Here is a 27,655-nt window from a genome sequence, read left to right as displayed (position 1 = left end):
GAAGTGTATTGCCACAGACCTCGTGATGATTCTGTTCCTCATGACCACAGCCTGCTCCGACTTCTCAGTCTTTTGGCCAGAGGTGGTTACGCGTTTCTAGTTGAGGCTTCCCCATACGCCACCTCACACCCCATGAAGTTTTCTAGCGGGGTGGAAGTGCCACGCTGGCGATTTTACACCAGTGGCCCCCAGGAGGACTGGGGACAGCCCTGAGGGGCTGTGGGGACATGGCACGGGGGCCTTGTGACATGGCGTCCTCCCTCCCCTTCCTTGGTGACACAAGGCTGCTGGGTGCCTCACGGGGATGTTCCGTGATGGTGTAAGGGTGGGTGTCAGTCATGGCCAAGAGCTGTTTCGGGTACATGGGAGCCGGCAGGATGGCCCAACAACCCTTTGCACTGAAATCATACGTTGTAACTGGGTTGCGGGGCTGCGAGCTTCCCTGAGGGAAGGGCCGGGGGCTGCCCCCGGGGGCCGGGCCCTTCCCTGAGGTAAAACCGCCTCGGGGGGAGCCCGCGGGGCCGAGGGGGCGCTGCAGGGCGGGCGGCCGCTGAGGGACGCGGCGCTGAGGCGGCAGCGGGGCGGTGCAGGCGGCGGGGGAAGGGCGGAGGCGGCCCCGGCGGCCCCGGCTCCTTTAAGCGGTCGGCAGGGGCCGGCCCGGGGCGGAGCGGGGCGGTGGCGGCGCGGAGCGGAGAGGAGAGGAGCGGGCGGCGGGCTCGGCCGGGGGCTGGCGGCGGCGGCAGCAGCGGGGCCATGGCCGCCGACGTGTTCATGCGGCCGGCGCGGCTGCTGGGGGCGGCGGGGCCGCTGTCCCCCCGCACGGAGCCCGACGAGGACTCGTCGGACACGGACGACGGCGGCGCCTCGTCGCCGGGCGGAGGGCGGCGGTGCGGGCCGCGGCGGGGGCAGCCGCCGGGCCCCCAGATCATCCACTCGGGCCACTTCATGGTGTCGTCGCCTCACAGCGAGCACCCTCCCAAGAAGGGCTACGACTTCGACACGGTCAACGAGCAGACCTGCCAGACCTACCAGTTCGGGGCGGCCCGGGGCGGCGGCGGCGCCGGGGGGCGCCTCAGCATCGACGCTTCCCTCACGAAGCTCTTCGAGTGCATGTCCCTGGCCTACAGGTACCGGCCGGGGGCTGCGGGCTGGAGGCGTCCCTCAGTGGCGTTGGGTCCCGGCCCCCATCGCTTCAGCATCCCCCGGGTTTGGGGGGGCGGCCCCCGGAGGCTCGGGGGAAGGCCCCGGGGGTGCCCGTGAGGCGCCCCGCAGCTCTTTCGGTGGAATTCCTCTTTTTTTTGTGACAGGTTCCCGCAAGTAGAAGCTGTCGTTGTTTCCTTTGTTCCGGTGGCTGCGGCTGGGGAGCAGCACTTCCTGGGTTTATCTGCGCCTTTTGCCCACGCTCCGCTTTTGGTTTTCGTCTCTTTAGTGAGATATTCCGATATTTTTCCCGTTTGCTCCCTTTGTCTGCCTTCCAAAATGGAGGCAGAGCCATGGAACAGGAGTGTTTTTGGAAAGATGTGTCCCCGCTTGCAGCTTTTGTTCCGTGTGATACAGCAAAAGGTTAGGCACGGTTTGGAAGTTGATTAGAAGGAAGGATGGAAAGCTCCCCCGAGCCTTACCAACAGATTTATCTTCCCTTATAAGAACCATCTTAGCTTGGTAAAAGGAAACAAACTTTGCCCACCCCACGCTTCTCTATTCTTTGTTCATTTTACAGAGACTTTTCTCTGTTTTCAGTTTTTTTTAAGTGAACAGGAAGCAATAGAAGCGCCTGTACTGTATGTGTAGTGAGAAAACGTGACATAAATAACCCTCTTAGTCTTTTTACCATGCGAGTTATTAGTTATTGGCAAGTGAGTGAGTCTTAGATAGGTGCATACAAAGATAGATGTAAAATCTTGGCGTTTACAAAGGAAAATTAAAACTGTAACGCTTGATTAAAAATTAACCAGTCTGCCCTTACTGTACAGGCTGAGAGGAAAATGCAGAGGAACCAAAAGTATTGCCAGCGACAGGACTAGACTCCTCACGTGTGTCTGCTCATCGGCCTCAATCTGCTTTATTTTGTTGGGTTTCCACCAGTGTATCCTTGGGATTTGAAGGCTGAGGATAACATCTAACAAGAGGATTCCCTGATGTAAATCTGACAGTGCTGAAATCTGTTACAGATGCAAACATTTTGCACCAAATCTATGTTGGCAGAAAGGATTTTATCCTGCTTGTTGGTGGTAGTATGAGGCAAGGTGCAGAAAACGTCGTCTCAGAGGTTGCCAAAGAAAAGCAGATTTTTAATGTTTCGTACTTGGGTACCTGAGTGTTTGCTTGCTTCTAATCATGAAAAGTCCTGCCCAGGTTCAGTCTGCTTACTGGGTGGCTTTGTGATGATTATTTTTTTTAATTTGCCTAACATTGTAAAATTGTCTCTGAAAAGCGAGATCATTACGTGATACCGTGATGACGATTTAAAGAAAGGTTGATGGAGCACGGAAGATGAACCTCTGTACCTTAGGAGTGGTCTCTGTCCATGTTCTCCTCAGGGAGCACATGGCCCTCAGGTGAACAGCAGCTGCCTCCTATGCCATGCTTCAGGTTTGGTTTGAGGTTTACGAGCTGGTTTATGGGGACAGTGTAGTTGTTGTTGCCTCTGTGGCATCTTCCTCCTTATTATCTGATTCAGCACTGACAAAACCTGCAGATATCGTGTGTACATTCTTCCTACAGGCACTGCTGGATAGAAATTCACTGTAGGAGAAAAATGAAAAAATCAAAAACAAAAAACCTGCAAAACAAAAAGGTGAAGAAATGTGGTTTGTGGCAGTTGCAGAGCCAACAACAAGGGGCATGAGCTAACTAAGCATGTTTCTAGAGCTGGGTGATAGCTATGTTAAATATAAAAACAGGGAAGTTGATCTAACAGAGCTGTGTGCTGTATTTATTTACACTTGACACCCATTGCTAGTATGTCAGTGTCTAAAAGTCTTAAAAAGAAGCACTGAATTGTCTGTTATCTATTAGTTTTACCAATGAGCTAGCAAAAAAAGTTTTGCTAGATTACCTAGATCACCAGGTCAGGGTGGTTTATGTTCAAAACGACCAGATTTATGCTGAATCACGTTTGCTTTGGGATGCACAGTGTAGCCTGGGCTCTTTTATTTGGCTGTGCTTTTTTTCCTCCTTCCTTTTCTTCCTTCCTTTTTTTTTTTTTTTTTTCTTATATGGCTTTGTGCTGTTAAGTAACTGCTGCACTTTTTATGTCAAAAAAGCTATTTTCAAACATGAGGGAAGTAATTCCCTCGTGCCTTTGAGCAGTACAAGCTAACCTGATTTTAATTTTCATCATATGCGCCTCAGTCACGTATCCAGCAGCACAGGTAGAAAAACCTCATTTCAGATGAGCCATTTCACAGGGGAAAATGTGACCGGAGCATGCTCCGCTGTACAGTTAGGAGATTAAAACAATCTTCTAAATCAATAAGTTACTTATAAACGCTACAGTTTACAACAGGTATCACGTGGGCTGCGCTTTATCTAAATGTCACCAGTTTTTTTCCTGAGATTGATTGTGGGAACCATATCACACTGACGGAGGTAAAAGAGCCCTGTTTTTTCTCTTCTAGCCCTTTCATCTCAGCCCTCTAAAACAATGTGACCTTGCAGATCTTAGTATGTGTGTAGGTGGCCCGAGTAACTGTGATCAGCCTGTGGCAGGTAGGCACTTTAAAGGCAAAGATGTAAAAAATGTGCTTTCCAAAATGGAAATGACCTTTGGCGTCGTTCGTTCTAATAAAGAGAAACTATGCCAATGGTTGAGTGGCCTGTAATGGTCTTTAAGCAGAATTTTGTCAAATGATACGTAATCCTGATATTTAATTTAGTAAAACCCTTTAATAACTTCACAATTATTCAAATATTTACATTACCGGAGAATAACTTCCCCAAACTGAACTGTGTTCTGAGATGTTCCGATTACAGCACGTCATAATGCATGTTTTTATTCTCAGATGTGGACAGAAGAAGAATTTTTCCTCTTCGTTTTGGATAGCTGTTGTCTTCAGCAGCAGGGTAACGCTCGGCTCCTCGTAGAGTCCAGGCTGAAGGCTTACATGAAGGAAAAATTGTGCCTTAAGAAAGGTCACTGGAAACCATTAATCGCCCTAACAGGCTGCAGCGTGGGGCTGGTGGCGTTCCCTGTGGAAAGCTCCGCTCTGTGAACAGGGGCATAGAGTTTGCTTCAGTTACTTTCTCGAGGTGCAGGGCAGTTAAACGGCAGTGCAGAGTTCACTTGGTACTCACACCCTGTAAGGGAATGGGAGGTCGATGAGGGCCTGGGACCACGTAGCTCATTTTCTCCGTGGAAGCTCCCCTCCTGCGGCACTGCGAGAAGATCCGTGCAGCGGAGAGAATGGGCTGGTCAGTTGTGTGTGGAGTGTGGTCACGTACGTAGTGTAAACACAGCACGAGCTTTATTTTAGGAATTAACGAGCGTGAGTAGTATCCTTAATGTGGGCGGTTTTCTTTTTAAACTCGTGTTACGTATAATTATGCCAGTTGATGTCAATCTTACTCAGCGGTAGGATGTGATAGGGGCTTTGTGGGCTCCTTTATTATTCAGGAGCCTCAGAGCTCTCACCTTCTAATAAGAGCTTAAGGAGCATGCCAGGTGTTGTACTTTAGGTAAGAGCCTTAGCACTGCCATGAGATACTCTCTTAAAACCTCCTGGATCCTGCTCGTTAAAGTTGCACGGAACATGACACTTGGTAACGTTGCACGGACAGCGCCGGGAGCGGTGGCATCGGCTAGCTTTTGAAAAACTTGCCAGGTCATTTCTAGATCTCATCTCTCCTCCTCAGCAATCTGACCCCGTCACTTCACGTAGCTGCGAGCCAGAAACGTTCCCTTCGCTGGGGGACTGACATTAGGGGTCAGCTTGTTTCCAAAGCACGCCTGCCACATTTACTTGGTTAACGCAGCGTGCGTTTTGGGAAGTTCTTGGCAGTGGTGCTAGGAGGTCTGAGATAAAAAGCTTCCAGAACTTAATTACACATTTTATACGCTGATTTTAGAAACTGCTCTGACCAATAGACCTGTGCTCATCCCTTGAATGAAGCCTAACTTAACAGCACTGCTGTGCTACGAGTGCTCGTGGTTAAGGGTAGCAAGGATGCTACGTTCGGGGTGCAGTATGAATCAGGGCGTTGTTGCTGAGCCTATCACCTTGCGTAGGTCAGAGGCCCGATATAGTCACAAGCTTTTAAGCTCTGTTTAAGATGAGCTTGTAAGTCCCACCTTGCCAACCTTGAACCTCAGGAAGGTCTGCAGAAAGATTGCCGAGCTGTTTTCCTGCCGAAGATGCGTTTGTTTTGCCAAAGTAAATGTTTAGTAGTGGCAGCGTGAAAAGACGTTCGTTGAAATTAAGGTTTTGGTGTCTTTGGTGCTGCACAAAACTAGGAAGAAGTGACAAATCCTGTGGGCAGATTTAGATGCAGGAACAACCCGTTTTGGTCTGCTCCTGGTGATTTTGGTGGCTGCGCAGGTCGTGAGCTTCTGGTGGCTTCTGTGGAGCTGGCTCTGGAAGGTGTTACTGCGGTCTGGGGTGCGGTGATCGCGCTTCTTATAAAAGCCATGTTGTTGATAGCATCTTGTGATTTACCATTTAATCTGCGTGTTGCGTTGTAGTTCTCTTGTCCCGTGTTTCCACACAGTAAACAGATCTTATTTTCTGGCTTAAATACAACGTGGATTTCGTAATCGCAACTTTTGATGGGTTGCTGAAATAGGGAGGAGGGAGCTAGTGCGTCCTCAGATTGCCAATTCTCAATAACTTCTGCATGGTCTGGAAAAACAAAACTTGGCTGAGCCGCGAGACTTGGAGTTACTTTTACTGACAATCTTGTGCTGCGTAATTATGATGCGCTCCGAGTGAAGCAGAGTTTGATGCCCACAGAAGTTATCACATCGATTTCCAGTTCTCTCCCCCTTATCGGTTTTTCTTTCTTTCCTCTGTGTGGCAAGAGGAATTAAAGCCAAGAAACTCGAAACTCAAGTCTTAACTTCACTTTCCACATCCTCCTTTAGTAGGTCACTGAATCATTCTTGTTTGTTACTCTCCCATGTGGGGAAAAAAAACTCCACTTCTCTGGAAGGCGGGGTTGGTTACCCAGGCACTTCAGCAGCTGCTTATCTGTCCGCGTGTCCTTAAGCTACGATTAGCCTTAAACAAACGGGTGTCTGCGGTGCAGCAAGGTAGAAAGTGGTGGGGAGGAATACCAGGAGCTTTGCAGCTGTACTGAGCGGGTGGCTAGGCGTTTCTGCAGTGTCAGAGGTGTTTTAACTCTGCAGAGAAATGGAAAGAGCATGAACTCTTGTTTGTGTGAGCGGGATTTCCCCCTAATAACAGTACTCGGTGATCTCTTGCAAAGAAGGAGGGGTGAGGGGGTGAGGAGTGAGGCCAGGAGCTGGCTGAGAGATGGAGCAAAATTAGGAGGATCTCTGAGGAATGCATTGAGTGAATCAGGAGAGCCGAGATAAAACCAGGCGGTGGAGTTGATAGCGTTGGTAGAGGAGGTCACGGAGATGAAAACCAGAATGAGGGGAAAAAAAGATACCGTGAAGCTCAAGTCAAACAAAAGGGTCAGGGAGGAAATATTTGACAGGGGTGGGATGGAGCAAGAGTAAGGATGAGGGAGTTTGGGGCTGTACATAGAGAAGAACTGATAAAAAGCAGGAAGGTGAATGCGTAATGTTGGGTTAAGAGAGAGGTGAGGATGCCGGGGTCGTGCTGTGCAGGACAGAAGTAGGTGTGAGGTAAGGTGATGTGGAAAGAGAGGATGGGTGGTGGAAGGTCTGGCTGGGGTCAGGTCTGGCATTTCTGCCCTGTGCCGGGGCAGTTAGACAGGAAGCGCTTCAGAAGAGTGTGCCTGACAAGAGGGAGGGAGCCAGGTGGGCCACGCATCGGAGGCGTGGGTGATCACGCAATAAAACAGGGGCAGGGGCTCCTGGGTTGGCTGTCCTGGGGCTGCCTCGCTTCCTTTTGCTGCTAGAAAGAAATGTTCATCTCTCTAAAACAAAGCAACAACAAAACTTAGCAGTTTAGAAGCTTGGACCAGCCTGGATTTACGCTAGTACTTCGTTTGTAATTAAAAGACGAGGCTACATGCCTGCTGCTTCCTTCCCTTTGTGTGCAGAAATTAATTGCATTTGCAGTTTTCCTCATCTGTCCTTTGATATTTGGACGTCACTGGCATGAGCAGTCTCTTTAAAGACAAAACTTCTAAGCTACTTCTGAGGAAAAAGGCAAGGTTTCTGAACTCTTTGATGGCTATTGAAATATTTTACAGCTTTCATACAATTTTCCTTTCGGTCCGGGAAGGAAACCTTTAAAATATCTATACAACAATTATAAGGATGATTAGGAAAAGTACTCGTTTCAGTTGCCTCCAAAGAAAATAGAGTTTGTTCTTTGTGTTGCAGACAGCGATGGAAAATTCAGAATCTGATTGTTTTTAGTGCAAGCTGGAGTTACACTGTTGTCACCGTTTCTGAAGCAGGAAGGCTTGGGAAGTGGGGTTAGGAAAAACTGGGTTTTCTAGAAATGACTTCAGTGGTTTCACTGCTAGAATAGGAATTCCAAACGTGGGCTCCTCAAAATATGTTTGGTTGTTCAAAGGGGGGTCGGAAGGTCACTTCTGATTATTTGTTTTGCAGGTAGAACGTGCTGTCTTGGTGCCATTTGTAATATGATTGATGTCGACATCCCTTTGTGAGGAAGGCAGTAATCGCCATCGGAAACGTTCCCCTATGCCTTCGCCACAGCTTATTTACTTTGTGACACAGGCACAAAGCTTTTCGCTAGCCTTTACTTTCTGGCCTGTTGATCTTAGATAAATCAGCTAGCTGCTTATTTTTCCCTTTCTCCCTTCTGAAAACGGCCAAGGAGGTCTCAGCGCTGCAGAGACTCGGATGTGTGCACTGGGGGCTTAGAGAAGGGGAGACAAAGGCACGGAGTTCAGACGTGATCTGACACGGGAGTCTGAAAGGAAGCTGTATCAAAGATGATGTTTCAGCTACAAACCTAAGTAATAAAGGAAAGGAGGCAAAAGGAAGACTTAAGAGGGAAAGAAGAAGCTGACACCTGTTAGAAAAGCCATTGCTGTCGTAACCGATGAGGAGCCGTACAGGTGCAAACTACAGGGTAATAAAAGCAGGCTGGTGTTTTAACATCCATCTTAACGCATCTGGAAGGCAGCGAGCTGCCGACTGCCTTTGGCATTCCCTGACCTGCGGGCGAAAAGCACCTGCCTGCGCCCTGGGGAGCCGGTGCCTGCGCTTCGGAGACGAAGCATCACGCTCCCTGCGAAAGGGCTGTGCCTTGCAGGCACCAAGGAAGCTTAAATACCTGGTACAGGCACCAAGGAAGCTTAAATACCTGGTACAGGCACCAAGGAAGCTTAAATACCTGGTACAGGCACCAAGGAAGCTTAAATACCTGGTACATAGCTCCCCGTTCTGAAGTCTGTGGCTGCTGGTGGCCTTCTGGAGAACCTAGATTATTTTTCCTAGCAAACTCCCGCTTTTAGAACAACGGGAGCTGTGGTGTTTGTAGCAGTTTGGGTTTTTCTCCTGTGGAGAGCTGCTCTGTTGGGCTTGGAAGTCCGAGTGGCATCCGCCTCCCTGAGCTATCAAACGCTTAATTGCCACGTGAGGCTTGACCCCTTTCCCCAAGAGAGCTTTGCTCAGGAGGTGAACGCAGCTGGTTTCCTCCTGCCAGCAGGAGAGCCGAGGGCTGCAGTCGCCGTTCCCTACCCGTAGAGAAGGTTTCGGTTTGTGCTTTAAGGTGTTTGAAAGCGAGCCCAGCAGCAGTTGGCTACCTGCGAGAAATGATGGTGGTTTTGAGGTTAGGCTGTGCTTGCGTACGTGTAATAGAAAACGGGGCTGGGGGCGGACCTTGGGAAGCCGTGCAGGCCCAAGTCACAGCGAAATGGTTCCTTCCTGGGCCAGACACCCCGACGGGTGACGTGAGGGAGAAGTTAGCCCAAACTTCCCTCCTCTCTTCCCTTCGCAGGCTGAGGAGCCGGGCGCGCTGTAGCTCCCGGGCCCCTGCCCGTTGGGAAGGTGTGATAAAGGTGTGAGGAGCGGCCCCGAGAGCTGCTTTGTCACCTCCGGGCTGTAAGGCAGAAGGCCCAGTCCGGGTGGGAGGGCCCGCAGGATTCCCACAGAGCGAAGCGTTCGAATCCGGTTTTGTTTAATTAGCGATACGCCAGTGTGCTTAGGCCAGACCACGGCTGACCCGCTGATAACCCTGGTGACATGATGCGTGCCGTGACACAGCGCGATGCTTGCACAGAAGGGGGGTCGATTGTTCGAGTAGCTGAGCGCTCGACCTAACGAACTGAGGGCTTGTTCTGCAGCGCGTTGGAATATCTTAATGACTTGTCAGATCTTAATGCCGTGTTAAAGTTTAGTTGGACAACTCTTTGATCCTTGGTTTTGTGTTCACAGAACATTATTTACAGCGCTAATGCACAGCTACAGGCTTTCTCATCTCTGTTTCTAGCTTAGCTGATGGTGTTGTGCAAGGAAGCTCTGCTATGTTTCATGCTTTTTATTACTTGATTTTTTTGTGTGTTTGGGAATGTCTTGCATATATAGAGAAATACATATATTTTTAATGTCATGGGAGATCTCTGGATTTCCAGAGGTATATTTATTGCTCATTTATACCACACCGGAGCGAGCAGAGGATATATTTGCAATTAAACTGCGTATGTTTTGTTTGCCCTTCTCTCTTTAATCGCAGGTACTTCCCTGTGCATTCCCTCAGCGGTACGGGAAATGAAGCGCAGAGTTTTATGGGAACAGTTCAGAGCAGGAATCGAAGAGCCTCGGCTGCGCCCAGCTGGAGGAGGAAAGGCAGCAAGCTGGAGGGACCTACTCCCTTTCTTCCACAGAGTCATCCTCCTACAAGCACAGGAATCTTGTTCTTGTAGCTTTGTTTCTGCGTGAGCACAGAAAGGCTTCCTCCCATCTCGGCTGGGAAATGAAAGGGTGGTCTTGTCTTCGCCGGGGTTTGGTGGAGTCAGCTTGTACTAGGGCTGGCTTCGGAGTAAGAGCAAGAATTGCGGAGCTGAGCCTTAAGGGTGACTGAGGGGGAGGGAGAAGATCCAGACGGCCTTGTTCTGGTGTAGTAAGTTCGTCCTTCCTGAGAAAGAAGATTGCTGTCATTAGTGTTGGAAATGAACAAGTATAAACTGCACTGTTTGTACTTGGGTCTTGCAAATCCGGGGGCAAGGTGGCATCTTGCAGGTCCCTCCGAGTGGTCTTTGTGTGGTCTTCTGCTGTGCTTGCTTCCCGCAGAACCCTTCTGAGGCAGTCCCGCTGCAGAGGTAACTGCGTTGGGAGCTCGGGGCAACACCAGCCCCTGGCTGTCGTTAGGGCAGTGGTGGTACATCCAGGGGCTTGGCCCTGAGGCTGTGAGAGGCGTACAGCAGCATTCCTCACCCCTGCAGTTTGTGCTGCATCTTGCACTTAGGACAGATCCTGTACACGAGCAAGGTGGGGCCTCTTATTTTCCCTGATCCTTCTAGCAGCCAAGCCTGTTAGTCCTCATGTATCAGCGTGGACAGGGGATTTTTATTTTTTATTTTTTATTTTTAAGCAGCATCTCTGCGTAGCAAGACCCAAGCAAACACTGCAGAGGCACGAAGGACGCTTTTGCTGCTGGAATCTGTCATGTTCATTGTTTTCAGAACTCTGGCGTGGGATGTTTACTCAAAATCCTGGCCTCCGCTTCCCTCTGCCACTTTGTTTACTCTCTCTTCCCTCAGGGTCTGGCAGTAACGCGGGCTCTGCCCGCAAAAGTTCGAGGACACGCCGGATGAAGTGCAGGGCTGAGACCTGTATCAGGGCTGCAGCGAACACAGGGATTTCTCGGTCTGACAGCCACACCACCTCCCCGTCAGCGTGAGCAGGTTGTCCAAGCCCTGTTCCTGCCTGCGTCACCCTGTCTCTGCCAGGGGCTGCATCGCCTTGCCTAATTTCTCACCCGATAAGGTCCTAGTGCAGGAGGAGAGCCCATCAAACCAGGAGTGACGGTACAGAGCCCAGGCCCGTGTGATGTTATTTTCGTGTCTCTGGAGCAGCTGGAATGAAGTGGCATTGGGATTGCACAATAGATCTAAAAATAACTTGGGCCCACTGCATTTAATTACTGTCTAGCAACTGTACATTTGTGTGGCTAAACGCGAGCCAGCAAAGGCTCTTCAGCTAAACAACTTCTTGCTGCATCTTGCATCCAGATTTTAGGTTGCTGTTAAACTTTTTCACCGTTTATCTTCACTAATGACGTCATTCCCAAAGGGAAGAGCTGCTCACTTCCTTGTGATTCTTCTCTAAAGTCTGTGGCTGCTCTTCATTCTCTCTCCTTTCGCAGACCTTTGGTTTTGGAGCTGTGGTATCACACCTGATGTAGCCTGTGCTTGTTACTGAGAGCTATTACTTTGTAGCAGGTCAGAGACAGAAATGAGCAACACAGTAAAAAAGGAAAGGCATACAAGTAAAAATGAAGGAAAAAAGGTAAAAAAGGAAATACCTGAGCTCTGGGCATGGCAGCTGTCAGAGCAGAAGTGCCAAATGGGAAAAGGCTGGTGGAAGATCTTGTTGCATTTCTGGTGTGCCAATCAATAGCTATGGGCATTATCTGCTGCCACATTTCCCAGGGCAAAGAATGATATAATTTGTTATTTTCTACCATGGTTGGTCTCTGCTCATCCTGATGAATTCCTGGATGTGTGTATAGAAGCCGTAGCCATGTAGGCAAGCAAGTTAAACTGCTAAAATGATACTGAAAGTGGGAGCTGCCAGCATCAGGAGGACTTTCTGTCTTCGAGTGAGAGGCGACACAGCAAAGTCTGTGCTCTGCTAAGCTGTGGATTCAGAAATGGGCTCTGAAATTCATGTCCGCTAGCAGCACGTAAGGACCTGGATGTTGCATACCATTCCTCTCATGTTAGCTCATTATGTATAGAGTTCAGCAGAGGTAGGAATGTTCCCCAGTATGCTTCCAAACTCCTGCACATTAATGTCTGCACGGATACTCAGCCTGGTCCAGCTTTCTGTTTGCTGGGTAAACATATGTCCCTGGCAGGATGGAGGGCGAGTACATGGTCGGAAAGCACGGCGGTGACGTGCCAAGTGTGGGGAAGCAGGGAAAGGGAACGATCTGCTTGCTTTTGCTCTCTTACAACACAGCTTTTTGAGAAAGAAAATCGAGAGGAGGAACTGTAGTGGGGGAGTGGGTTAATGACCTGAGAACACATGCGAAAATGACTCTTCTGGATTTGAGGATATGGAAAATTTAAAAAAGAACTAAACTGAAGGATTTCAGTATTATTGTGAAATACTTACAGCTGCTACAGAGCAAGAGAAGTACTTTGTATGTTGACAGCTTATTTCAGATGAACCCAGTGTTGGGGTGGGAGAAATAACTTGACTAAAGACACAGATGTCCTCAAGGAGGAAACTGCACGTACTTCAGGTACTTAGCAATCATGTTTGACAGCTAAAATGTATTGAGAATAGAAAGCAGACGTTGTGGAATAGCTGAGAGCCTCAAGCAATCTCTCAAAAAGCTGGGACATCTGAATCTGCTGCAGCAGTCCCCACGATGGCTGTTCTCTATTAAGGAAGTCATTATCCCTCCCTTTTCTACACAAAGAGCTGCCAGATCGATACACATTCAACTCACATCGGTATGAAAAAAGAAAAGGGGGTCTATAGACACAGCAAGAGGAGAAATAAAAGTGGTTCTTCCAATTCCCTTGCAGGGAGTAGGTTGATCTCATTTCCCTTTACAACTGAGAAATGTTTACAAAAGACTGACTTGCTCAGAAATGTGTGTTGAGTCAAGGTAAGCAGAGGGCTCAGTTAACCTGCTCCCTGGTCAGGAAGGCTTGCGAGCTGGGTTGGGGCTGGTTTAAGCTCTGGCTGCCTGACCCACCTGGGAATTCGTGGAGCTGAGTTTTGCTTTGTGTAGGGCTGCCTGAGATGTGCAGGGCCAGTGGGGACGTGGTCCTAGGGCTTTGCTGCCTTTACCAGTTTCTGAAGATAGCTGGAGGAAGGGAGCGTGCTGGGGACGGCAGGGAGTGCCACACAAACGTGCTTGTCCTGTTCTCGCTCTTCCCCAAGCACCTGTTTGTGGCCACTGCAGGAGACGGAGCCCTGGGAAAGCTGGACCTTTGGCCCGCCCGCCTGGGTGTTCGTGCAGCTCTTACGATAAAGCAGGCGAGGCTGGTGCCAAGTACTACAGCGAGCTAGGTGCTGCTTTAGTACCAGCAGTGGAAAAAATTCCAGGCAGCACTTTCGCTGCTAAGCTCTTATCTCCGTTAGTAAGAGACTTGTCTTCTGCCGTGTAAAAATTACAGCCTTAGAGCGCTCTCATTTTGTAGCTTTTGCTTGGTGTGGAAACGCGTGTTTTTTTCAGCACAGGACAGTGCGTGTCAGCGGCACTCGGGCTCTGGAAGCTGCAGATAAGTGCAGTCGGTGTTGCTGCGTGGCTGCTCTGCGTGATACCAGCCTGCTGCTGCCTGGAGGGACCCGGTGTCCCACGGCCCTGCAGACACAGACAGCCGGTACGTTTGTGCCTCCAGTGCCTCTGTGGTCGGATGTTGTCACCGCGTGACGAGGTTTCACTCGCTCACTTCATCAAACCAGCAGATGTTAGCGAAGAGCACAGCTCAACTAAGAGGCTCCAACATCAGATGCACAAAAATCTGCAATAGAAGCCAGTTCATTACTGCTTCTAATAAAAGTTTTGCTCTGCAAGTCTCTGTTTTAGGAGCCCAGCGTGCATCCCATCTGCCTTCAGTATCCAGTCACACAAGCAGAACCCTCCAATCTCCAGTAAAAATCTTAGCGGAGCTTAAGGAGCCTCAAATTTTTATTAGCAGTTTTAATTAGCACATTAGTAGGCTTGGAATCTGACCTTGCGTGTGCTGATGTGTGCATGGAGCGAGCTTTTAAAGCAGGGAGACAGATCCTAGGAAGTTTAGAGGGATTGATTTCCTCTCCAGCAGTAAACATGTAACAAATGTCATTTACCTTTTGTTTGAGCACCCTGAGGGACCCTACCAAGTGAAGGCAGCTTTATTGTGATCTTTGCACGTGGAAAAAACACGGTTCAAAAAGAGGCTTGTGCTAGGGTCGTTTAGCGAGGAGGGATTTTGCATTGGTTGTTTGGTGGGGGCTGTTTGTAGGAAGGTTCAGGACGGTGCTGTTACTGTCATCTGTTTTACCTGGGAATCCCCCACTTGTTTTGGGACCTAGACCATCCAGGGCCCTGCGAAAGCGTGTCCTTGGAAAGGGGATCGTGAGTCCAGCTGTCTTAATGAATGCGTGGGTGACTGACACAGGAATTTCTGAGCTGCTTTGCTGGTGGATATTTGGTCGTGGTGGTTACTGCCAGCAGAGGAATGACTTTATAAGAAAGGCCGCTCGCATGTAATCTGGAGAGACAGGAAATAAAGGAAAGCTTTAAACGGCCCCTTTGAAACTTCCTGCTTCTGATAAGAGCATTTTACATGGTGAGGGAGAGAGACATTTGAAGGGGACGATGAACTCGGTGTATGCTAGGTGTATTCTGGCTCCTAGGGAAGGTTCCTGGGCTCCTCAGCGATCCTGCTGGCCGGAGGCGAGTGTCAGAGGTGCTGCGATCCCAACAGAGATCCCGAGAGGAGGCACCGCATGTCCGGAGCTGCTGGTGGTCGGTCAGGTGCGGTCAGTGCCGTGTACCCCGACTTCGTTTGCTTCGTGTCTGCAGGATGCGTGCTTTTCTCCCCCAAAATATAACGCGCTCAGCAAGAGTTTCTGTTCTGGCTTTTCAGTCTCTTCTCACGCTTCCGAAAGTTTGGAGGCGTAATTGTGTCGTGATCGCTGTGTACTCGTCCTGGTACCTGGCCTTTCTGGAGAGAAGGGCGGCATTCAGAATTTGGTGCCGCCGAATTTGTCTTTCCTCATCCCCTTAAAGGGGGGACACTAAAGGGGGGGGAAGGATTTTGAGTTGTAGTTGTAGCATGCAGTCATGGACAGTGCTCCAGCTTCCCAGTGCTCCTAAAGCTTCACGCCCCGAGCATCCACAAACTGGCGTCTCGGCCGTCTCATTTTCGGCGATTCGTTGCTGAACAAATTGTGTTCATTTTTTAACAGGCTCTGAAAGCATTTCCTGCTTGTGTTGCAGAATCACGCAGACACTTTCGATCTCTTTGTGCTTGTGTGCCGTTCAGTCCCGTAGCTATTACACAGAGTTTAAAACCTTTATGCACAATCATTGTAAAGTAGCAAACCGCTCTCGAGCGCGACTCGAGCCGCGCTGCCAGGGACAGGGCCGCTCTCTCCGCCCTGTGTGGAACCGGGAATCTCCCTCGGCCTGTCCAACCCGAACTTGGCAGCGAGAGCCGTGTGGGAAAAGTGACGCGGATTCCGCGCGGTGAGCATTAGCACGCTTCTCCCTCGTGCCCCACTTAACCCGAGGAGGGGTCACTTACACAGCCGCGCGGCTCTCGTCGCTGACCTGGAGGTGAAGGTCTGTTATCCACCGCTCCTTCCAAGCAGGCGCAGCCTTTCCTGGAGGCTCGGCCTTCCCGGGAGGCTGCGGGCATCGGCTGCTGGATCCCCGGCAGCGCGGCTGCTCCCGGCAGGGGCCGCGGGAGCCGCCTGCCCCTGCTCCCAGCCGCTCGCCGCTGGCTGGAGGCTGGTGCTGGTGAAGTCACTGTGAAAGCATTTGTTTGTGCTCGGATCCAACGAAGTAAAGATTTTCCTAGGAGGTGTATGTGGCCTTTCGGAGGGGCCTTTTTGCTACTTAACTCCTTTTTTATTTTTCTCCCCATTCCAGTCCGCTTTATGGTGGCTCTGGCAGGGGTTTTCTCCCTGCTTTATCTTTCTGAGGATTTTTTTGATCTTCCAGTAGCCTTAGTAGTAACAGAACCATGCCATTACCCTCCTCCTATCTTCAGGGTAGTTCCTGGCTTAGCTTTTATGTATGGTTTCAATAAACTGTGTGTGCTGGTGAAGCCTTGAGTCCGCAGTAACAATTTGGGAACGAGCCTGGTGCTTCTCATGCTGCAGGGAGCTGCTCGCAGACAGCTGCTGGGAGAGCTTCGTTGCACAGGGGGAGAGGTGGGGAGCGCCTCTTCTTTTTAAAACACTGAAGTCATTTTCAGAATAAGATCCCTGAAGTCTCGGGGTGTATTTATAGGCTCGCAGCGTCGTGCCCAGAACGTTACCCTACCCTCTGTGGCAGAAGCTCTGGTTTCAGGTTTCTGTCCCTGGTAAACAGCTCTCGGTTCCTGTCGGTATGAGAGCTGCGCTGATCTGCCCTGCTGATAGGGTTTGTTTGGGTTTGTCAGGGGCTCTCTGTGTGAAAAGTCTTTGAACCACAATTTAGGTGCTTGAAATAAGGTCCTGGATTATCGCATCTCGATCAGCCTATTACCCTAGGCTAAGGCCTTAGCATACAAAAGGATCCCGACCCGCTGGTGGCTCTGTGCGAGCGGGTCCTCCCGGCTGCCATCCTGGGCAGGAAAAGGTGCTCTGGGCAACACCTCTGCTTCCTGGGCATTTGCACATGAGAAGAGCCCTCTGCAGTGAGTGTTTTGAGAAGCTTGAGCAAAACCCAGCGATAGGAATCAAGTTTTAGGAAGAAGTGGAGAATTTCAAAAGACGGAGGAGGATCTCTTCCCCTAGGCTGAAGCTGCTCTAGAAGTACATGGTGAAAAGCCAGCCTCACGAGGGAATGCAGGACAGGCTTCAAAACCAAGGGAAAACAAATACGTGATCTTGGGTGAAGTACTTTATTGACGTGCTTATCAGTGCACCATATTGATGATCACCATCATAGCAGCTAGTAACAGTAGGGAAGCTCCTCGACCTCCCAGCAGGGATTCTGTAAGAAAAGTTCACGGTAGAACTGATCCATCCTTGTTGTGCCATCTCAGTGTCGTTAGATACAGGATGTTTCCTTGGCCTCGGCGAACTTTTAAATGTTCCTTGAGCGGGAAGGAGGCTGCAGCAAGGCCGGTGGAGAGGAGGTGATGGGGGAAAGGGGTGCTTTGGGTGCCGTGGCTGCTCCCCGAAAGGGAATCGTGCGGCAGGGAGGGAGCTGACAACGAAGCTGTTGGTGGAGGTGATGCAGCAAAGAAAATCTGGCAACTATCACAGCCCTCACCGCCGCAGATCAGAGCGGAGTTACTGGTGGACCGTTGCACATTAGGAGCCTGAGGTGGGTTAAAGCTGGTTGTGTCTTTTTGCTCCTTCCAGGCAAAGAACAGAGTAAGCGCTCCCTAAACGCAAGTCCTCAATCCGGTGGTTCTAAAATAGTTTTGACAGCTTCATAGGTAATGCAGGATGCTCATTTCTGGTCGTCCTGGCCCTGGGCAGAGAGCACTGAGCTGCGTGAAGCTGCGTGTGCAATCCTAGCAGCAGAGAGAAGGAGCTGGGTGTGAAGGTTTGATCTCCAGTAGGTTGATTTCAGTTGTTGGCCTGCAGCTTGCAGGCAGGGAACAGCTGCCTGGCGCTCTGGTTTCATGCTTGCTGCTTTACATACAGAGATAACGTGCTCATTTAGTTACAAGGGTGAGTCATACAAAACATGAGGCATTACGCTACACCGCAGAAAACATGAAAAGGAATTGACTTTCCACCTTCTTACCCAGCTGTTCTTGTAGGCAGTGCTGGTAGCACCTCCTGTTCTTAGCGCTGCCCACTAATTCCTGCTGTGGAACTGCACTTCTGGTTGTTTAGCTGTTAGAGCTGAACTTTCGCATGTTTAAGCCGATGGCTTTTGGATGAGAAGTTGTTCAAAGCAGTTCAGTCTGTTCCATGAATAAAGCTGAAACAAAACATGTTGCCCATATTAAAAAAGGAAAGAAAAGCTGGATTCGTTTTTCAAAAGTTCGGGTACCCAAGGGTTTGGAACAAGGTCCTTGAAATTCAGCGAGAGGGTTGCACATGTACCACGCGAGTGTTTTGTCCTGTGAACCTGAATTTGAACTTGGTCAGACTGTAACCTTGTAAGGAACTGGTGACAGCAGCCAGTCCAAGCAGCGAGCGCAGAGGTGGTCTCAGCGCGTCGGCTGGAGGTGAGAGCAGGGCAGGGAATTGGAGGATGCCGTTTGGCAGGCAAGCACAGGCACGTCACCTCCTGTTGGCCGGATCAGCGGAGCGGACAATGAAATGTTAACAGGTCTGTGCCTCAGTTTCCCCCCCTGCAAAATAAAAGGGAAAGCACTGTGGGAAAAACCTGTGAGTGAAGCCTAAACAATAACTATAAATTATGTTTTGAGCACTGAAAAGTAAACAGCACGGGGGGCCAGCGAGGAAAGTGCTAAACTAAACACTCGGGCTGTGCTGCATGCCATTCTGTGCTATTCTGTACACGGAGAGGCTTAGGATGTGGAAAAATTGCTCGTGATCCTATAATTAAAGCTTTTAATTGTGAGAAATGTGCCGAGATACCAACAATATGAATTCGGATGCTTTCTGCCTTTTTTAGTGCTTGCATATGCTACCATACATTTCCTTTTATGTAGAATTTAATGATAATTCAATAATAAGCATGCATTGTTGCTCAGTTCCAGTTGGAATTTGAAATCCACTGTATAAAGGGTGTCTTAAATCTGTGCAGGGAAGATTCAAGTCCACACTTGAATCACTGATCCTTACCTCAAAGGAACATTTTTAAAAAACAAAACTGAACGCTTAGAAATCGTGATAATCTTCACTTCGTGCTCTCCACATCTACATCTAATCTGCCAGGAAAATAAATTACGGATTATGTCATTTCATACCAGAACAGAAACTTTGGGTTGCAGTGTTTGTTTAAACAAAAAATCAGAACAATTTCCTGGGGAGTTTATTTGTTAAGTATAAGCCTGTATTGCTGCAGAAGTTTTGTGGCTCTCCTAATTGTAAGATTTTTCCTGCTCGCTGTGTTTACAGTGCTTTCTTCTGGGGGAAGGTCTGAGGAGGGCCGAAATTCTTACCCATGCTGTTATCTGACCAGCAGATATGTTCCTGGCAGACACCAGAAAATCTGATTAGTTGAATGTCTATTTGTAAAGGCAGAAAACCCTCTTTCATTAAAGATACAAACTGATTCTATTTTGTCTTGAATTCTCTAGCCAAGCGTGAAAAAAATCGAGACTGCTTTCTGCTGTGTTCTTCGTGGACCAAACCAAGCTGAGAACCAGCAATGCTGGTGGATGGGCGAGCTTAAGTACAGGAAGGATCAAGGAGAGGTTGTGCTCAGGAGTCAGTGGTGATGGATGGTGATGGCCACGCCTGTTTCTCAGCATTTTTGACTGAAATTATTGCTGACGTTATTTATGAAGCTTGCTTTCTCGCTGTTCCAGCTCTGTAGTAAAGTAAGTCCATAGGAGACAAATGTCTGAGAAGCAGGAACATTTTTAGAAGTATGGTTTCTGACTGGAAAACAGAAACTATTTAAATATTTGGTGTCTTTAAATAGGCACTGGCTGAAGGACGCTGCAGTCTCTAGGTCTCCTTGATATTTGTCTCGTTCCTTGTTCCCCTTCACCCCATGCTATTTCAGCGCTCTTTTCGCCCTTTCATAACTTGCCTGAAGTCTGCTTCTCCGGAAAGCATTTCTCCAGTCGGCTTCCCCAGCTGGCCACAAGCCTTCCTCTTCCTGTGCAGCTATTGCCCGGGTTAGGTTTGGCTAAAACTACAGCACAAAACTTTTTTCCTTGTCTGACATAAGGATGGTGTAAAAAGCTGTCGGCGTAGATATTCCATCACCAGCATAGATGTGGTCTCTGTCACGGCAAGAGCCCAGATCCCGGGCAAATCACATTCAACTTTAAAACTGAGCTTAAAATGATAGATTTTAAAGCTAAATAAAAATGAAGAGTGTTTCGGTTATGGTGCATTTGTTGGGTCAGGAATGTTTGCTCCTGCAGTGTGACTGATCTTTTACTTTCCTGTTCCTTTTTAGGACATGCACGCCTCAGCCTTCCTGGGTGAAATCAGTCTAGATGATATGTCCTGGGCAGGTGTTATAATTCCAGTTTGCCAGTGGATGACTTTGGTTTTTTATTTCTTTATTTTTTAACACTTCTATCCTCAGCATCATGTATTTAGAGGAAAAGTGTTTGTCCCTTTTAGTACCTCTGTCCTCAAGATTGAAGCATTGTTTTTAAAAGAAGGAGAATCAAACAATGGGAGAGTTTGGTTGTTTCAGAATGTTTGATGTAACTTTAGCACAAAGTTCTCCTTTGTGGACTGTGGGCAATATAAAATCCCTCCACAGCCTGGACTCTGCTACTGCAGGAGGATTTCAGGTGAGGAAGGTGAACCAGGTAACCTCAAGGAAATGAGCTGCCTTAATGCTTGCTTTTAAAACGAGCTCTGGCTGGGATTAGTGTCCTGGGGCAGCAGCTGGAATTAGCTTTGTAGCTACAAATAGTAAGATGTGAAAGTGTGGCCTCCTTGCAAGTCCTACAGACTTGCTTAATGTAGGAGAGTTTTTGTTTCACTTGCCTGCCTCCTTGCTCCAGCACACAATGCATATAATCTTATTCTTTGAATGAACCATTGTTTGGGGAAATATTGTTAGTTTTGGCTCCTGGAGAGCTGAGCTGACAGGCCCAACTCCCCAACAAAACACTTTGGAGATTAAAAAACAAACTGAAACCATTCCTTCCGAAAAAAAATGCTGGGGAGAAGCCAAAAAGTTTCTTTTCTGTGTTGCTGGAAAAGCTAATCTAATTAGCTACTGTAATATCAAATTGGATTTTTTTTTTTTATTGCTTAAATTAAAAGTCTCTCTACTGTCACCTGCCGTAAAAGGGAAAATTAGAGTCTACCTTAAATGTTGAATGGTCGTGTACAGGAAGGCATTGGGGGAAAAATGCAGAGGAAGCGGGTTTTAAGACCGGAGTTAACAAGGCAAGAGAGAGCTCTTTTGGCACAAAGGCAATGGGAATCTGTTAACTAAATAGAGAAAGCACACTCTGTAGCTTGTTCCTGCAATTGAATTTGCAAAATTCAGGTGTGAAAATAAAATAATTAATTGCTTACCACTCTAGTACACAAGACCCGTATGGTCTGTTTGAGAAGTGACTCCTGCACGTTCCTGATAGCTGCTTTTCAAGGTATCTTTGCTGTATTTGCTGCGAATGTATATTTGGGCAGCAGGGTCAGGCCTGTGGCATGTGAACCTCGGTGCTCAGAGGTTTATGTTTAAATTCCATTTACGATAGATCTAGGCCAGGTGCTATGTGCGTGCAGAAGGAAAAATAACTGCTGAGCTAGAGAGGCAACCATAGCAAGAGGTTTTCTTCCTTATCCCTACATGTCAAACCAAGTGGCAGGGGGTGGGAAGGAGGCTTTGACATGCAGAACACAGCAGCATGACAAAAATCTGTCCCATTCCTAGCTCTGTCATTCACACACTGTGTAGCCTCGGGTATATAATTCAGCCTTACTGTTTGTTACCGTATTCTTAAGCAACAAATCGTGCAGTACCTTTCTTCTCTCTTGGTATTTTAAAGACCTCATGCACAGTATTTAATTCAGTACAATTCAGGACAGCTTGCCAAGGTCAGCAGCATTCACATGTCATCTTGTGGAGAATGAATTTGATTTTTTTCTGGGTGGAGGAAGGGGATTTTCCACACTGGTACTTGAGGCAAAGTCTTCCCTATTGTCTTCTATCAGGAAAAAAAAAAAAAGGCTGAAACTCAGTGATAAACACTGCTGTTTTGACCATTTCTGAGGTAGATTAAAACTGGGGAACTGCAGGTTGAATCAGAAGCAACTAAAGAAGTAGGTTTTACTGTGTGGATTACTTAGTGGTGTTGTACCTTGCTGCAAATCTTGTGACATCTGAATGGTTTTCCATTGCTTTTAGAGCACAGCTGCTCTCGCTGGAATCTCAGAAGTGGAGAGTTCGGGTGCTCGCAGGTTCCTTGCGGCTGCCGGTCTGGTCAGCGAGCTGCTCCACACTTCGTGCCGGAGCTGGCAGGAGCAGCAGGAGGCAGGCCTTGGTGGCTGGTTTTGTTGTTTGCTCTGCTTTGTTTCTTTAAAATCTGAAGGTCGGCTTCAGGTAGGCACTGCTCTCAGTCCCCGAGCTGTTCAAAGTCATCGACTTTCCATTGCCTTTGGAACTGGGAGCAGTATCTAAACATTGCTGTCAGCTCCATGCTGATTTCTCTCACTAAGGCTGAAGTTGTTTCACTTACGACGTCAAGCTGGGTTTGTGCTTTGCTCCCATGGGAACTAAAAATAATAATTATTTTAAGAATAGGTTCTTAATCACTTCCTTCTTTTGATGCACTACTTTTTGTTTAGTATTTTGGAAGAATGTAATAGAAAATGTTTTAAAATATTTGTGTTTTAATTCCAGTTCTAATTGCCTTCTTGAAGATGCAAGGAGTATACAAAAAAATCATTACAGTTCCTTTGAGGGATATATAAACACATATATATTTTTCTTCCAAGAAAAGCATTTCTTGCTGTTATTCTGAAGATTATTAGTTCTGGTGCTTTGGCAAACTGTCCAGTCACATGGAGCAATTGAGATGAGCATTAAGTTGACGGATTTCTTAGTCGAAGGCACGGGGACATTTTGTTAGTGTTAGTGGTGTATCGGTTGCATTTTAACAAAGTGGAACAAGCTTGCAGCAAGCTTGAAAACAGAATGAGATGATCTAAACTGGGTTCTAAAGTGAATGGAGATCCACTGTCTGCCCTGAACCCCCAGCAGCTGAGTAACAGGGAGATAAAATCGTGTGGAGATCCCTCCGCGGACTGGAAGAGCCTTGAAACGTGGAGTTGGGCTTGGGGAGACGCGGTGCAGGGTGGTGTACGGGTGCTGCAGCGTGCGCCAAAAGAAAGGAGAAGTCAAAACGGCTTTCCTAGATCTCAGTGAGCTTACACGGTGTGGTTGTACAGTGTCTTAGAGCTCACTTACAGGGAATCACATAAATTAGTTGTTGTTCTTCCTATTCCTTGCTGATGGATTGCGTGGTTTTCCATTACTTCCATTACTTTCCTATTACTTCTCAGCAGTAAATTTGCTCGCTCCAGCAAGCCTTGCTTGCCCTGGCAGGAGCCATTTTGTGCACCAAACTGTGTTTGTACTCTCATTCTCTGCGAGCAGCAGTCCCGAAGGCTGCTGAAAGCCCGCTTGCACCGCCGGGGGCCAGCGCCCACCCTGAGGGGGCAGCTCACGGACCCTGGTGAGCGCAGGACTCGCTTCGTAGCCGGCCTCTACACCCGCTTCCCGGTGTGTACAAAAGAGAAGAGTAATCCTGCTCTGTGAGTACATTTGTAGCTGCTGTGGGATGGGAAATTCACAGTGCCCCAGCGGAGGCCACCTCAAATCCGTCCGCTGGCACTGTGCTGCCGACGGACCGGGTGCTTGGCGGTCTCCAAAAGGACAAGGTTTGGAGGTGACATTGCTCCTGTCGCTTGTCCGTGCACCCTCCACCACAGAAGACCTTAACCTCTTGGCTTATAATGTTTTAGGACAAACCTTGTGCCTTGGTTTGCATTGTCCTATTGATGGCAGTTTGTGTGGTTGGTGTGCTTACGTGGTAGTGAGGGTAAACAGACGGCAGAGGGAGACAAAGTAGGAAGATGTGTGAATAAAACCACAAAAAATGAGAGAGGGAACCTGGAGAGAGGGGTGATAGGTATACTTTAATCTGTGCCTTGAAATTTACTACATTATGAGTATTTCCCACTTCTGCTGCTCTCTCAGGAACATGGATTGATGATTCACAAAGTTGTGTTTAAGGGCTGGTTACTTGGTGTTTGTAGTGTTTACTGGAGTCCCTGTTGCTTCTTCCTTTTTCTCCCCTCCACCTCAAAGACTATTCATATGTAAGCTGTTTCTCTTTCCAGCCTTCCCTTTCCTTGGAGAAACGTTAATATTTCGAGTCTGTTGGTGATCCTGCGTGCCCAGCTTGCCCAGTTGCGTTTATTAGCATTGTACAATTCCTGGGTGGTGGATTTTCTTTGGCCAAAACTGGAATTTCATTCATCCTTTCCAGTGTTGCCAGTCTAGAAAATCAAATGGAACTACAGAAATGAACTTGTGTTGACTTCATCCAGCTCCTTGGCAAATTCCAAGCCAGGCAAACCTCCAGTGCAGCCAAACCTGCAAGGTTTGGGGCTTAGTTTTGAGCACTCTTGTTCGCAGTTAAGGGAAACTCCCAGGCTGGCGCTTGAGAAGATGGGAGGGATACTGGCAAGGAGAAAAATTTGTTTGAGTGAAATGAGTTGTAATCCTGAAATGCTTGCAAGACCTGTTGTGACAGTTGTTAGCAGGCAGATAAGTATGTGAACAAGTCTTGAAAAGTGGACTCCATTCTGGTGTAAGCCGTGGACAGTATGGCAAAAGTTGTCAATGGCCAAGTGTGGCTGCTTGTACTTCTTTCTGTTGGCAGTTTGGCAATTTTAGGGGGACACTTTGCTCGATAGGAGCAGCAAGAAAAAAACTGAAATCAGAGTGATTTTGCTTTCTGTTTTGTTTTAGTGGGAAGCTGGTGTCACCAAAATGGAAAAATTTTAAAGGCTTGAAACTTCAGTGGAGAGATAAAATCCGTCTCAATAACGCCATCTGGAGGGCATGGTACATGCAGTGTAAGTATCAAACTGGGCTGTGTCACTTGCTATGAAATATTTTCTGAGAGACGCATGTAAGAAGCAAGAGAGAACTGAAATTACTGTCTAATGAAAAGTTCAAAAATCTGCTACAGGCCTGGATATCTGCAGGGCTGTCATGGCAGTGTCTTTGAACCACTGCTCTCCTAGAGATGTCCATGCAGAGGCTCTACTGAGCAGTCAAGCACAGCCTGAAATTTTCTCATTTCCTATTGGCTTTCTGGAGGGAACACTGGCATTTTTTTTTTCCGCATCCTGCCCCTTAGGTGACAGGGCTCCTTGCAGAGCCCACTTCTGTCGAGCACTCAGATTTTCACTTTTCTTCCAGACCTAGAGAAGCGCAAGAATCCAGTGTGCCATTTTGTGACTCCACTGGATGGCTCTGTTGATGTAGACGAACATCGTCGGCCAGAGGTACGTAAAACCTAAGGAAGAGACTAACGAGCTCTAGAGGTTATAGAGCATTTCCTAGTCCACTAGATAAAAAAGCAGCTTAGTAATTCTGTGCTCTGTTGTCTTTATCTAGAAGGATCCGTTAAGATAAAGATGATGTGCTGTTGAACCATTGTTTTTAATTTTATCATACTGATGTGATCAAGGAGCTACCAAAAGAACGTTTGTTATCTATGTCACCTCTGTCTGTGTTCTAGTTTAGTGAAGAGCAATTCGGATAGTTAAGATTTTGACGGCCACTGCTCTCTTCTGGCTGGAGATGGCCCAAGTCAGTGGGAAATCAGTGAGGATTATTTTTAGAATTGAATCCAAGTGACCCCATGAGAGTTTTCTGTGTCTTTATTTAATTGATGAGGTATGATTTCAAGACAACAAGCAGTTTGTTTCTCTCTGTCAAGGTAACTTCACTAAAAGAGCGAGTTTATGTACTTTCATTTTTGTGCTTCTGTACAAAATGCAAACTAACAGCTGCCCTCTGGCTCCTTACCGAAAACCAGTCAGGCCCTTGATGTGGCAATGTGTGTTGCTCTCTGTACTGCATAACTCTAGAATAATTTATAAATGCCAAAACCCTTCTAGGAAATGACAGTGTAGCAACTGCTACTGGAAGGAGTTCCAGATGAGTTTGCAGAACTGTCTCAGATTTTAGAAAGAACAGTTTTGATATTTGTGTTGAAAGATGACCGTTGAACACAGAAAGGTTGTGCTAAGGCTCTCATTAGTCTGCTGCCCCTAATTTATCACACACAGCTATTTGCGATGCATTAAAGACGTGCACCATTCTGATCCTTTTGTTGCTATTAGTTTGGGACCTGTGAGGTCACATTCTCCCTGAGCTGGACATCAAAATTCTATGGCTTTGTGTCATTCTTAGCAGCTTTTGTGTATGTGCACGTATGTTCTGGCAACCTCGTGAAATTCTCTTTGCCTGTTTTCTGCAGAGCAAGGTGTTATTGTTCTGTGTGTGATATTTTATTGAATTCATTGTAAGGTTTTATGACTTTTTTTTTAAAGTATTAGTTTTAGTTAAGCCAATGTGGGAGATGCTGACGGTGCAGTCCAACATCATCTTGTTTATTGTGGGAAAGACGAAGTTAGTACTGTCAGATTTAATCTGTGATAGCTGAACTCTGGGACAGCTGGTCTGCTGATACATGAGCTCAAACAGAATTAGCATGATTTCTTTTGTATTTTTTCAGCCTGAATATTTGCTTGGATATTTATTGGACGTTCAGCCATTATGTGATTCCGTGTAATTCGTGGTATGTGTTTGTGTTCTCAGGCCATTGCAACAGAAGGGAAATACTGGAAACGAAGAATTGAAATAGTCATCAGGGAATACCACAAGTGGAGAACATACTTCAAGAAAAGGGTCTGTTAGTTTGCACAGTGAAAGTAGCTTACTTGAACAATATTTGTTGCTTTTTGAGTTTTGATGTCGCTTTAGCTAACGTGCACAAATACTTAAAATAGATATTAAGCAAATACAGGCACACTCATCTGAATAGTCCCAGTTAACTAAAAATGATTGTGCAGGGACTAATTGTGCACGGTAGGGTATTTCAAGTTTTGCAGTCAGGTTTTCTGCTGGTATATACAGGACCTGTTCTGACTTTAACATCTCTTTTGTTCTCCTTTTGCAGTTACAGAAGCATAAAGATGAAGATCTTTCAAGTTTGGTCAGGGTAGGTGATAACACTGATAAGTGGCAGCATTTGTGCTTGTAGAAGCTGCAGTAAGTAACAAAGCTGTAACGTACCGTAGCTTGCGGTGATTAAAATCTAAAGACGAGCATCTTGCTTAAATCTTGATTAAGGTTAGACACCTTAATGTTTGTGCACCATAAAGAACAGCTTAAAAAGCTTAAATTGGGTGGAGAAGAGGTTGAATGTAAAGTGCTGTGACAGAAGAAATGAGAAGCAGTTTGGGGTGTGCAGAAAGGTCAATTTCTTTGAGAGCTGGCACATTATTTCATCTTATTACTGAGTCATAGCTGGCACTACTGCCTTACTTGTGTAAGTGGATATGTGACGATGTGAGAACTACATGTTGCAGGTCTTCCTGCTGTCACAATATTGGCAAATAATGTGCCGGGATCCTAAAAAAAGGCAAGATGTTTAGAAGAACAACAATACCATCATTCAGTATGAAAAAGAAATTTTCATAAAGCCATCAATTCTACTTTGGGCATATAAACTGATGATCAGAAGCATTGTTCTGATTTGTTTTCTTTTTGGAACTACCCATGACTCTGGATCTGTCCCAGTTTCACAAAACTCTCAGCTGTTTTGGCCATGAGCTCCAATGCACCATCATGCTATGCTGGTGTAGTTAGTGCTGCGTGCTGACTCGGCCACAAGAACCTGACTCTGTGTGCTTTTAGTCTGCAGCAAATGTGAGGCAATACAATTTAGCTCAGCCTGTAGTGAAGGAGGGGTAAGCCAAGTCACATTCTGTTGTGTTTTTCACAGCCTAAAAATGCCCACTAGATTACAAACACACCTTTTGCAAAATCAGATC

General features: G+C 47.4%; 1 protein-coding gene across 5 annotated transcripts in view; it reads left to right on the top strand.

Annotated features, from left to right (window-relative positions):
* The first annotated feature begins 670 nt into the window (after window positions 1-670).
* The window catches only part of MLXIP (MLX interacting protein), a 46,021-nt gene continuing 19,036 nt past the window's right edge, over window positions 671-27,655 (top strand). The window contains exons 1-6 of one of the 5 annotated variants that reach the window (XM_066979318.1): window positions 993-1,127; window positions 9,801-19,416; window positions 24,555-24,661; window positions 25,011-25,096; window positions 26,418-26,507; window positions 26,779-26,820. In XM_066979318.1, coding sequence (XP_066835419.1) covers window positions 24,655-24,661; window positions 25,011-25,096; window positions 26,418-26,507; window positions 26,779-26,820 — 225 coding nt within the window. In that variant the 5' untranslated portion in view covers window positions 993-1,127; window positions 9,801-19,416; window positions 24,555-24,654. Of the gene's footprint in view, window positions 1,128-9,800; window positions 19,417-24,554; window positions 24,662-25,010; window positions 25,097-26,417; window positions 26,508-26,778; window positions 26,821-27,655 lie in introns of those variants that run through there. The other 4 variants (XR_007166924.2, XM_048073717.2, XM_048073716.2 and 1 more) reach the window with 4 other exon arrangements.

This window comes from Anser cygnoides, chromosome 17 (assembly GCF_040182565.1).
Source record: "Anser cygnoides isolate HZ-2024a breed goose chromosome 17, Taihu_goose_T2T_genome, whole genome shotgun sequence".
Lineage (NCBI taxonomy): Eukaryota > Metazoa > Chordata > Aves > Anseriformes > Anatidae > Anser > Anser cygnoides.
This window is presented reverse-complemented; position numbering and strand designations above follow the sequence as displayed.